The sequence below is a fragment of the Neovison vison genome, chromosome 3 (assembly GCF_020171115.1).
Source record: "Neovison vison isolate M4711 chromosome 3, ASM_NN_V1, whole genome shotgun sequence".
NCBI classification, from domain to species: domain Eukaryota; kingdom Metazoa; phylum Chordata; class Mammalia; order Carnivora; family Mustelidae; genus Neogale; species Neogale vison.
The window spans coordinates 39,340,343-39,353,450 of NC_058093.1; the positions used below are offsets into that span (position 1 = coordinate 39,340,343).

Here is a 13,108-nt window from a genome sequence, read left to right on the forward strand (position 1 = left end):
AAATGACACATGACTGCTAAAGTGTCCCTCTTGAAATAAAGACCTACTTTTGAAGCAGGAGTCGCAATCCTTATATCAGATCAATTAGATTTTAAGCCAAAGACTATAATAAGAGATGAGGAAGGACACTATATCATACTCAAAGGGTCTGTCCAACAAGAAGATCTAACAATTTTAAATATCTATGCCCCCAACGTGGGAGCAGCCAACTATATAAACCAATTAATAACAAAATCAAAGAAACACATCAACAATAATACAATAATAGTAGGGGACTTTAACACTCCCCTCACTGAAATGGACAGATCATCCAAGCAAAAGATCAACAGGGAAATAAAGGCCTTAAATGATACACTGGATGAGATGGACATCACAGATATATTCAGAACATTTCATCCCAAAGCAACAGAATACACATTCTTCTCTAGTGCACATGGAACATTCTCCAGAATAGATCACATCCTCGGTCCTAAATCAGGACTCAACCGATATCAAAAGATTGGGATCATTCCCTGCATATTTTCAGACCACAATGCTCTGAAGCTAGAACTCAACCACAAGAGGAAGTTTGGAAAGAACCCAAAAACATGGAGACTAAACAGCATCCTTCTAAAGAATGAATGGGTCAACCGGGAAATTAAAGAAGAATTGAAAAAAATCATGGAAACAAATGATAATGAAAATACAACGGTTCAAAATCTGTGGGACACAACAAAGGCAGTCCTGAGAGGAAAATATATAGCGGTACAAGCTTTTCTCAAAAAACAAGAAAGGTCTCAGGTACACAACCTAACCCTCCACTTAAAGGAGCTGGAGAAAGAACAAGAAAGAAGCCCTAAGCCCAGCAGGAGAAGAGAAATCATAAAGATCAGAGCAGAAATCAATGAAATAGAAACCAAAAAAACAGTAGAACAAATCAACGGAACTAGGAGCTGGTTCTTTGAAAGAATTAATAAAATTGATAAACCCCTGGCCAGACTTATCAAAAAGAAAAGAGAAAGGACCCAAATAAATAAAATCATGAATGAAAGAGGAGAGATCACAACTAACACCAAAGAAATACAAACTATTATAAGAACATACTATGAGCAACTCTACGCCAACAAATTTGACAATCTGGAAGAAATGGATGCATTCCTAGAAACATATAAACTACCAAAATTGAACCAGGAAGAAATAGAAAGCCTGAACAGACCCATAACCAGTAAGGAGATTGAAACAGTCATTAAAAATCTCCAAGCAAACAAAAGCCCAGGGCCAGATGGCTTCCCGGGGGAATTCTACCAAACATTTAAAGAAGAACTAATTCCTATTCTCCTGAAACTGTTCCAAAAAATAGAAATGGAAGGAAAACTTCCAAACTCATTTTATGAGGCCAGCATCACCTTGATCCCAAAACCAGACAAGGATCCCATCAAAAAAGAGAGCTATAGACCAATATCCTTGATGAACACAGATGCGAAAATTCTCACCAAAATACTAGCCAATAGGATTCAACAGTACATTAAAAGGATTATTCACCACGACCAAGTGGGATTTATCCCAGGGCTGCAAGGTTGGTTCAACATCCGCAAATCAGTCAATGTGATACAACACATCAATAAAAGAAAGAACAAGAACCATATGATACTCTCAATAGATGCTGAAAAAGCATTTGACAAAGTACAGCATCCCTTCCTGATCAAAACTCTTCAAAGTGTAGGGATAGAGGGCACATACCTCAATATCATCAAAGCCATCTATGAAAAACCCACCGCAAATATCATTCTCAATGGAGAAAAACTGAAAGCTTTTCCACTAAGGTCAGGAACACGGCAGGGATGTCCATTATCACCGTTGCTATTCAACATAGTACTAGAAGTCCTAGCCTCAGCAATCAGACAACAAAAGGAAATTAAAGGCATCCAAATCGGCAAAGAAGAAGTCAAATTATCACTCTTCGCAGATGATATGATACTCTATGTGGAAAACCCAAAAGACTCCACTCCAAAACTGCTAGAACTTGTACAGGAATTCAGTAAAGTGTCAGGATATAAGATCAATGCACAGAAATCAGTTGCATTTCTCTACACCAACAACAAGACAGAAGAAAGAGAAATTAAGGAGTCAATCCCATTTACAATTGCACCCCAAACCATAAGATACCTAGGAATAAACCTAACCAAAGAGGCACAGAATCTATACTCAGAAAACTATAAAGTACTCATGAAAGAAATTGAGGAAGACACAAAGAAATGGAAAAATGTTCCATGCTCCTGGATTGGAAGAATAAATATTGTGAAAATGTCTATGCTACCTAAAGCAATCTACACATTTAATGCAATTCCTATCAAAGTACCATCCATCTTTTTCAAAGAAATGGAACAAATAATTTTAAAATTTATATGGAACCAGAAAAGACCTCGAATAGCCAAAGGGATATTGAAAAAGAAAGCCAAAGTTGGTGGCATCACAATTCCGGACTTCAAGCCGTATTACAAAGCTGTCATCATCAAGACAGCATGGTACTGGCACAAAAACAGACACATAGATCAATGGGACAGAATAGAGAGCCCAGAAATAGACCCTCAACTCTATGGTCAACTAATCTTTGACAAAGCAGGAAAGAATGTCCAATGGAAAAAGGACAGCCTCTTTAATAAATGGTGTTGGGAAAATTGGACAGCCACGTGCAGAAAAATGAAATTGGACCATTTCCTTACACCACACACAAAAATAGACTCAAAATGGATTAAGGACCTCTATGTGAGAAAGGAATCCATCAAAATCCTTGAGGAGATCACAGGCAGCAACCTCTTCGACCTCAGCCGCAGCAACATCTTCCTAGGAACATCGTCAAAGGCAAGGGAAGCAAGGGCAAAAATGAAGTCTTGGGATTTCATCAAGATCAAAAGCTTTTGCACAGCAAAGGAAACAGTTAACAAAATCAAAAGACAACTGACAGAATGGGAGAAGATATTTGCAAACGACATATCAGATAAAGGACTAGTGTCCAAAATCTATAAAGAACTTAACAAACTCAACACCCAAAGAACAAACAATCCAATCAAGAAATGGGCAGAGAACATGAACAGACGTTTCTGCAAAGAAGACATCCAGATGGCCAACAGACACATGAAAAAGTGCTCCATATCACTCGGCATCAGGGAAATACAAATCAAAACCACAATGAGATACCACCTCACACCAGTCAGAATGGCTAAAATCAACAAGTCAGGAAATGACAGATGCTGGCGAGGATGCGGAGAAAGGGGAACCCTCCTACACTGTTGGTGGGAATGCAAGCTGGTGCAACCACTCTGGAAAACAGCATGGAGGTTCCTCAAAATGTTGAAAATAGAACTGCCCTATGACCCAGCAATTGCACTACTGGGTATTTACCCTAAATATACAAACATAGTGATCCAAAGGGGCACGTGCACCCGAATGTTTATAGCAGCAATGTCCACAATAGCCAAACTATGGAAAGAACCTAGATGTCCATCAACAGATGAATGGATCAAGAAGATGTGGTATATATACACAATGGAATACTATGCAGCCATCAAAAGAAACGAAATCTTGCCATTTGCGACAACATGGATGGAACTAGAGCGTATCATGCTTAGCGAAATAAGTCAAGCGGAGAAAGACAACTATGATCTCCCTGATATGAGGAAGTGGTGATGCAACATGGGGGCTTAAGTGGGTAGGAGAAGAATCCATGAAACAAGATGGGATAGGGAGGGAGACAAACCATAAGTGACTCTTAATCTCACGAAACAAACTGTGGGTTGCTGGGGGGAGGGGGGTGGGAGAAGGGGGGTAGGGTTATGGACATTGGGAAGGGCATGTGCTTTTGGGTAAATTAGAACGGGAGGCGAACCATGAGAGACTATGGACTCTGAAAAACAATCTGAGGGGTTTGAAGTGGGGGGGGGTGGAGGTTGGGGTACCAGGTGGTGGGTATTATAGAGGGCACGGCTTGCATGGAGCACTGGGTGTGGTGAAAAAATAATGAATACTGTTTTTCTGAAAATAAATAAATTGGAAAAAAAAAAAAAAGACCTACTTTTGCCCTTGACCCCATTTTTTCCCACTTCCTTACAATGATGGTCTGTTAGATACCCTTTTCTCCTCTCTTCAGGCTTCTTCCCCTCAGCCCATAAGTATATTCAGGTCTCACCTGTCCTAAAAAAAAATCTTTCTTTGACCCTTGCTTCTCCCTCTTAGTTATCATATTTCTCCCCTTCTCATGTAAACTTACTGAAAGAGAGCTGTACCTTCTCCCTCCACTTTTGTACTTTCATTCATTTCTCAACTTATTATTATTTTGTATCAGCAAGCATCATTCTTTTGAAACTGAAATTGCCGAGGTTACCACTGGCTAGCTGGTTCGCAAATACTTTGCTCATTCTTACTAGGTCAGCTGCTCTGCGTGTTTAATATCAATATATTTTTAAATCAGAATAAAAGCTTGGACTTCTAAGTACAGTGTTCTGAATCAACAGAGCCCATGCTTTTTCCCTAGATTGTTCGACACGGTGGCAGTCTGGGCCTTGGCTTGGCTGCCATGGGGACTGCGCGCCAGGATGTGTATGATTTGCTAAAAACAAACCTTTATCAAGATGATGCTGTGACAGGTAAGTGATTCTTTCCAGAGCAAGAAACTAGGATTAACTAATATAACCTTATTTATTTTCTATTTATATTTTGTAGCCTCTTAAAAATCTAATAGATTACTTGTAGAAGGGAGTGGATTTTGCCCTGTTTGTCAAATTCATAAAAATAGGTTTTGTGATACATAGATTTTAAAAATGACATATCCTGTGTATCTGTCTATATAACTGACTTTTGCAAATAGAAATTTATTAGAGTGACCTATTTGATACTTGAGTCTCAGAGCTATCTATACTGCATGGTGGTAATGTAGAATAATGTCATTATGTCTCCTTTGAAATTGTTGTAGGATTCGATGAGGTAATCTATCAAGATTTAAAAGGAAAATAGCTATAAATATGTGGATGTGCTTTTTATCAAATGGTTTGAAAAAAATGCCACCAGAATTAATGGCTGTTTTGATATGTGATGATAATAAGTGCCGCTTCCAGTAAGCTATCTTTCATTGATTTTAGATACATAATTTTTATTTTTTAATGGTTACTTTTTACTCACTAGGTGAAGCAGCTGGCCTGGCCCTAGGTTTGGTTATGTTGGGCTCTAAAAATGCCCAGGCTATTGAGGACATGGTCGGTTATGCACAGGAAACTCAACATGAGAAGATTCTGCGCGGTCTTGCAGTTGGCATAGCATTAGTAATGTATGGGAGGATGGAGGAAGCTGATGCTCTCATTGAATCTCTGTGCCGGGATAAGGTGAGATGATACATTGTTCATCCTTTTCTCCCTGTAGTTCATCACACCCTGTTTATCACCAGCATTTAGAGAAGCACTCTCATTAGAAATTATCTCTGTTCCCATCAGAACATCTAGCTACACATGTTGATAAAACTCCATGTAATATATATAAAGCCTAATGGAACGTAGGGAAGGAGAGCACTGATTAGAACAAGTTAATAGGACTAATTTGAGAATTTTAAATTAAGACTTCAGATCAGTAATTTTCAGATAAGCAGATCCAAAGAAGTTCTTTAGAAATTTACAAGTTGATTGCTTTTAGAAATAATATTTTTGGAATTACTTAATAACGCTTTAATAAGATATAAAGTTTACCTCATTGTTTTTTCATCAAAAACCAGTGCCAGTCTCTATACTTATTTATCTGGGTGAGTTTTTTTCATTGCTTTTTGTTTTATTTTATTTGGATAGTGGTATTGTGTGTGGTGGGTAGTCAGTGGTAGCTAATGCTGTCCTCTATAGTCTGGTGAAAAGAATCGCTGTTAAAAGTTAAGTGACAAAACTGCTCATTTTGCTCAGCTCTCAGATGCCATATCTGCTCCCCTCAGCCCTCAAGAATGAAGTAAGCAAGTTACAATGTAGAATTAGAAGCAAGCTTCTTTGTTACTTGTTTAATAAATGGAAGCTGAGTCTGAGAAGGTAGTTAGTGTTGGTATTGGACTTGAGTTGATTGATACTTCTAGTCAGTGTAAGGCAGTACAGGCACATTGCATAGAGTTGGGAATTAAAAGGAGTTAATTCCTCCTGTATTTAAGAGTTTGTATTTCCACATTCATTTAGAAAATTACCAACCCCAAAATCATTCTTCTCATTTCTTACCTAAAACCAATTCTCCTGGTGGATGTAGCTGTGCCAGTTAGACTGTAGAAGTCACTGTTTGAAATGACAATTTGTTGATTGATGTAGATTATCCTTCTTAGGACCCAATTCTTCGACGATCTGGAATGTACACTGTAGCCATGGCTTACTGTGGCTCGGGTAACAACAAAGCTATTCGACGCCTGCTCCACGTTGCTGTAAGTACTCTTCCTCGAGTAGAGGTAGAAAGGACAGTTTGCAGATGGACAGTAAATGTCTAGGCTGCTGCAGCACCCACACTGCATGACTAGCATGAGTGATGTCAGGTTCAGATTCTCACTCACTGAACAAAATCAGCTATAACCTAAGCGCCAAGTATAGAACAGAGAAACAGTATGTCAGTACAAATAGAAGTCCTTAAAATCATTTAGGGGCAACTTCTGAAAACCAGCTCCAAAGGGCATCCTCATTTCTAAGGGACAAGACCACATGAGTATGTGCAGCTACCCTAGGAGAGGGAAATCTAATGAACAATAAAAACCACTTCTTTTTATAGCCTGTGAATTTAGCTTCCAGGTATCTCTATGGAACATACCCTATTACAAGAGCTACCTTGCACAGGAAAGCCAATGCCCATGTTTTCCAACAGGCTTTTCCCATTCCTAGTCCTCCCAACCCAGATAGAGTTTTTATGAACAATAGTGTTGCCTGGTAATGAAACGGACACTACATATGTCTTAACTTAGTAGGTTTCTACCATCTTGGTTCCAGGAGAAAGTAAACCTCAGGTCATCTTCCCATGCAGAAAAGGTTTAGAACTATTACTATCTTCTTTCCAGAGATACACACCTCTCATAGTATTTATTATTAATTTATTTTTTATCAGTACAGCATGTGGTATGTTGTAAATGGTGGATGTTTGTGTTTTGCTTGAATTTAGAACATACTTTTTTTTTTAAAACAACACTGAAGGAATGGTTAGATTTTCAGTGTAGCCTGCAAAAGGCAGAATGCAGCTGAAATAATCTTTAGAAATAGCCCTGTTTCTTAAACTTCACCAAGCTTGAAGGGCTTCCATGTCCTGAAGTAGGGTATTTCAGATGAGTTTTTCCCAAGTTGAGGGAAGACATTCTAATATTAATGAGGTCTGATTTACATTTGAATGATGTGAGCCTCTCATATCAGTTAATTCTAGTAATAGAATGCATGGTATAATGTAATCATCCTTTAAAATTTTTCCTAGGTAAGTGATGTCAATGATGATGTCCGGAGGGCAGCAGTAGAATCACTTGGGTTCATTCTGTTCAGGTAATAATTTCTAACTTCTGGTTCTCTTTATAGTCCTTTTTTTTTTTTTTTTAATAGAAACTAAATATCTGAGGGATATATCTAGGTTTAGAGTGAAGACCATTTAACAATAAGATTAGTATTGTTGATCTGAAAAACAAGTGTTTCTTGAGAGTCCAAGAACCTATTTGAAAAGTAGTGAAATGACTTTGTTATTTCTGGGTTGGGTTTGTTTGTTTGTTTCATAACATTCCCTGTGTTTGCTTAAATTTTTAAATCCAAATAGCATGTTTAGTACTCCTCTTTCCATACACATTGGTAATTCAAATGGATCTTGTATCTAACATAGGGTTGTAGAGTTCTTGAAGCTCTTTAATGAGAATAAAAGGTAATAAGCTTTGTTTCAATGCAGAAGGGTGAAAGTTTTGCAGATTTAAGAAAACAATTTTGGACTTGCGATTTGGAGATGCCCTTGGCACAGGATAGTTGTGATTAAGAGGACGTACTCTGAAACCAGTTTGCTGGGATTGAATCCTGGCTCTGCCACTTCAAGCTGAGTGACTTTGGGCTTGTTAGCCTTTTTGAGCCTCCAATTTCTCATCTGTAAAATTGGTGTAACAATAGTACCTATTTAAGAAGTGTGTTTTGGGGGTGCCTGGGATTGAGTAGGGCTCCCTGCTTAGCAGGGCGTCCGCTTCTCCCTCTTCTCCCTCTTCTACTGCCCTTCCCCCGCTTGTGCTATTTCTCTTGCTCTCTCTCAAATAAATAAATCTTGGGGAAAAAAAAAGAAGTGTGTTTTTGGATGAGTAACTGAATTAATACCTAAAGCCCTTAGAACAGCCTCTGGCACTAAGTGTTATTTAAGTGTATGACAGTAGTGGTAACTCTAACGGTGGCAGATGCAGTAGTACTTCTTGCAGCTCTTATTGTCTGCTTATCTCCAATCTTAAGTACCATTGTTTCTTCTGGTTAAGATACTTTATATTAAAATCTAGCAAAGGCAAAAGTACTTCTTTTAGCTCTGTTTGGACACTGCTTATTGTAGCTCATTTGTGATGGAATTATACAAAAAAAATAAGTTCCCAAGGTACATGTTAGATGAGTCTCACTCATGTCCTTTTAATCTCTGGTGTAGATTGTCTCCCACATTCCTGGGAGTGGACTTTGTTTAAAGGTCGTAATACAGTCCAACAAAGATTGAACATCCATTGTGAACTGGCTACAGGAACTTCTTCGTAACATCTTAGATAGGAAGTTACTCCATTTATCAAGAAGTTACCAGATAGGCTGTAAGATATTTTACTCCTCTGTGGATAAAAATTTTGAATAAAACAGTGAAGTACAGACCTATATGATATGGTAATCAGGTTTCTCCTTACACCAGTTTTGTTGAATAAGGCTGTTCAGCCACATGCCAGTTGGCTCCTTCATTGTGTTGTTCTCTAAACCTCATTTGTTCATCTTGTTCACAAAGACACTAAAGAGCCTTCACTAATTCTAAAGACAGTATTTACACAGATCTACTAGTCTGATACCTCCAAAATAAGATAAGTGATTAGTTGGTTATTATTGTTTTTGTAATCCATAGAAGTGTCAGATCATTGATTCTTTTACTAAGGTATGACAAATATGTTCCTTAAGCTGTTGCACATTTTTTAAAAGATCTGCAATAGACTCCACACTTAATTTCTTGAGTCCTCTTACTGTTTTGTTTTGTTTGTTTGTTTTTAAGATTTTATTTATTTATTTGACACAGAGAGATAGAGATCACAAGCAGGCAGAGAGGCAGGCGGGGGGGGGGACACGGACTCCCCGCTGGGCAGAGAGCCCGACGTGGGGCTCGATCCCAGGACCCTGAGATCATGACCCAAGCCGAAGGCAGTGGCTTAACCCACTGAGCCACCCAGGCACCCCCCTCCTACTGTTTTTGAACATAGACTATTTAGCCACTTGTAGTCTTTTTGTACCTTTGCCATTCTCTCTTTTTTCTCAGATTTGTCAGCAGTGGTTCCATAACTACAACCACAAGTTCTCTTTCAGGGAGGTGATTCATTTAGCTTACAGAGCTGAACTCATTTAAGCCAGCCAGTCTTTGTACCTGTTATACATTTTTTTTAAAAATTGTATTTCTTTATTTGAGAGAGAGAGAGAAAGCACAAGCAGGAGGGGCAAAGACAAAGAGAGAATCTGAAGCAGAGCCTGTGGTGGGGTGGGGGGATCCTGATGCAGGGCTTGATCTCATGACCCTGAGATCACAGCCTGAGCCAAAACTAAGAGTCGGCAGTTTAACCAACTGCCACCTGGGTGCCCCAACCTGTTTTTCATTTTGATCAAGCTTTACAACATTACTTTTTACCTTTCTGGTCCAAATATCATTCTCCTAAGGGGTGGGGGGGAATAAGTAAAAGTAGAAGTTGGATAGTTCTGTTTTCTCCCTGTCCATTTTTTGCTGTATTATTTTAGCCAAACTGTGACCCTAGTCTTCAACTGATTTTGCTCTGGAGTTTAGATCCAAGGATGGGAGTGCTGTTGACGGGGGTGTGGAGTTTTATTGCTGTCCAGAGAGGGTTTTTTGTTTTAATTCTTACCAGAGAACTAGATAATTTCGATCTGGAAAGTATATTTCTCTAGGGGTACCTTTAGTAACTATTGGTTGTGTAAACAATCCTACTCATGATGGTCTCTTCCTTTGTTTTGCTTCTATATTGTCAGTTACTAATTCCTCTTGGTGATTTTATATTTCATATCCTATATATCAGGCATGATGTATATATTCTGCTACAGAGGAAGCTGAGTTTTTTGAAAACTGTTTTTCTTCCCTTTTTAACCTGACAGCGCTTTGTACTCCAATTAACATTCAATTCTGCCTTTGCGTTTCCTGTAGCTCACACTCATGCTGAATTCCCAGTTTTGCCAGCAGATGTCTCCCATGAGCTGCTTAAAAGTCTAAAGGCTTTGTTTAGAAATTTTTTTTTCCTACCATGAGCTGCTTAAAAGCCTAAAGGTTTTGTTTAAGTTTTTTCTTTTTTTTTAAATTTAATTTAATTTAATTTTTTATTTATTTATTTATTTTTACTACCTAGACTAGTGAGATCCAGCTAATGAGTGGTTTATATGCTTGCTATTTCTAAGGGACCATTCTGAGTTCTGTTTTTCATAATATGACTCATAAGTAGAAGAAACTGGACTTTAGGGATGATTTTGTCTGAAAGTTACAGATTTCTAGATGAAAAAAATTAAATATAATCAACTTAGGAATTGCAATTGAAACCAAATTCTCAAAATTTTAGATTAGTGCTGTTTCCTGTGACTGAGAATTTTTAAAGGTGGAAGAAGCTTAGAAATATTTTTTTTAAAAAGAAGGAAGTTGAAAAAAAAAAAAGAAGAAGAAGAAGGAAATTGAATTCCAAAATAGTTAATAAAATTTCTCATTGTCATAGGACTAAATGGTACAACTGAAATTCAAAACAGATCTCATTATAGACCAATGCTTTCTACAACATGCCTTTCCATCAGAGTACTGTTCCTAAGCAACTCTCACAGAACATTTTTATTCTTAAATTTTCTCATTACCTTTAATATTTGGAAGGTTTCTGTCCTATCTCTTAAGAACAGTAAATGTTTTCTGATGCACCGTCATTTACTTTTTTAGAATGTGCTCCATTTTACCATTTCTTCCCTTTTAGATGTTACATATTACTTTTTTTTTTTTAAGATTTTATTTATTTAGTTGACAGACAGAGCTCACAAGTAGGCAGAGAGCCAGGCACAGAGAGAGGAGGGAGCAGGCTCTCTGCTGAGCAGAGAGCCCAATGTGGGGCTTGATCCCAGGACCCTGGGATCATGACCTGAGCCAAAGGCAGAGGCTTTAACCAACTGAGCCACCCAGGTGCCCCATACATATTACTTTTAAAATAACTGCAGACATTTGATCTTCTTGAACCATAATATATATTTTTTTATTAACATATATTATTTGCTTCAGGGTTATAGGTCTGTGAATCATCAGCCTTACACAATTTACAGCACTCACCAAAGCACATACCTTCCCCAGTGTCCGTAATGCAGCCACCCTCTCCCTCCCTCCCCACCCCCCAGCAATCTTCAATTTGTTTCTTGAGATTAAGAGTCTCTTATGGTTTGTCTCCCTCCCTAGTCCCATCTCGTTTCATTTTTTTTTTCCTCCCCTGCCGAACCCCCCTGGCCTGCCTTTCAAATTCCTCATATCAGAGAGATCATATGATAATTGTCTTTCTCTGATTGACTTATTTCGCTCAGCATCATACCCTCCAGTTCCATTTATGTCGTTGTAAATGACAAGATTTTGGGTTTTTGGATGGCTGCATAGTATTCCGTGGTATATGTGTACCACATCTTCTTTATCCATTCATCTGTTGATGGACATCTAGGCTCTTTCCATAGTTTGGCTATTGTGGGCATTGCTCCTATAAACATTGGGGTGCCTGTGCCCCTTCGGATCACTATATTTGTATCTTTAGGGTAAATACTCAGTAGTGTGATTGCTGGTCATAGGGTAGCTCTATTTTCAGCTTTGAGGAACCTCCATACTGTTTTCTAGAGTGGCTGCACCAGCTTGCATTCCCACCAATAGTGTAGGAGGGTTCCCCTTTCTCTGAATCCTTGTCAACATCTGTCATTTCCTGACTTGCAAATTTTAGCCATTCTGACTGGTGTGAAGGGGATATCTCACTATGGTTTTGATTTGTATTTCCCTGATGCTAAGTGATGTTGAGCACTTTTTCATGTGTCTGTTGGCCATTTGGATATCTTCTTTGCAGAAATGTCTGTTGAACCATGACTTTTTAAATCTTCTTTTTAAGTCTACTTATTGGACGTGAATACTGAAAACATGTGGGTAAACATGTATTTGTACTTCAACTTAGATGAAATTGTCTTGTGGGAAACTAACAGTTCTCATGTCTGTTGTCTTCTTTACTCTCAGGTAGTCCAGGGAGTACAGTATTTTCAGTGTTTCTTTCTACTGAAAATTTTGTGTTATTTGTTCATAATATATAAGAGAAATATTGAGAATTAAGTTAAAAAACATTTTTGCCACAGTGAAATGAATCTAGAGCATGCTGCTGAAAAATCTTAGACTGCCGGGGGGAATTCTGTGCCTAAAGCTTTGAGATTTCGGGATTAAATTTGTAAGGTATACTCTTTCTGGCAGATGACACAGAGCCCATAAGGTCTATGTTCTAACTATGTTCTAGGAAAGGATTCTGCCGTTTGGAGACTATATACCTGGTTCACTTATGCTGAGTTTCTCCATAGCCAACACATTTCTTGAAGTAATTTTCTTAAACTTAACCTGGAGAGGCACAGCACTACAGCAGTAGGTTGAGACATAAGAATGGGTCAGCCTGAAAAGGAAAAGCTAAGATGTGGGCTGTCTTCACTGCAGAACCCTTCAGACTAATTTTGTTCACCATTTATAGCAATAGCGTGACAATAAAATATCAGATGTAACTAGAATTGGCTACCAATACAGACTGCCCGCCTGTAGTCATTTCATAAGAACCCTGTGTAGCTGAGAAAACTGAGGCCCAGAGAAATTAAGAATCTTCCATAAATTTAGTCAGTTAGCTGGTGACACAGTTTGGATT

The 13,108-nt window shown here is 38.3% G+C and overlaps 1 protein-coding gene across 1 annotated transcript in view; it reads left to right on the top strand.

The window, feature by feature from the left end:
* The window catches only part of PSMD1 (proteasome 26S subunit, non-ATPase 1), a 90,117-nt gene that overhangs the window by 24,228 nt on the left and 52,781 nt on the right, over nucleotides 1-13,108 (top strand). Inside the window, exons 13-16 of the mRNA XM_044241831.1 lie at nucleotides 4,511-4,622; nucleotides 5,158-5,354; nucleotides 6,317-6,412; nucleotides 7,438-7,502. Coding sequence (XP_044097766.1) covers nucleotides 4,511-4,622; nucleotides 5,158-5,354; nucleotides 6,317-6,412; nucleotides 7,438-7,502 — 470 coding nt within the window. The remainder of the gene's footprint in view (nucleotides 1-4,510; nucleotides 4,623-5,157; nucleotides 5,355-6,316; nucleotides 6,413-7,437; nucleotides 7,503-13,108) is intronic.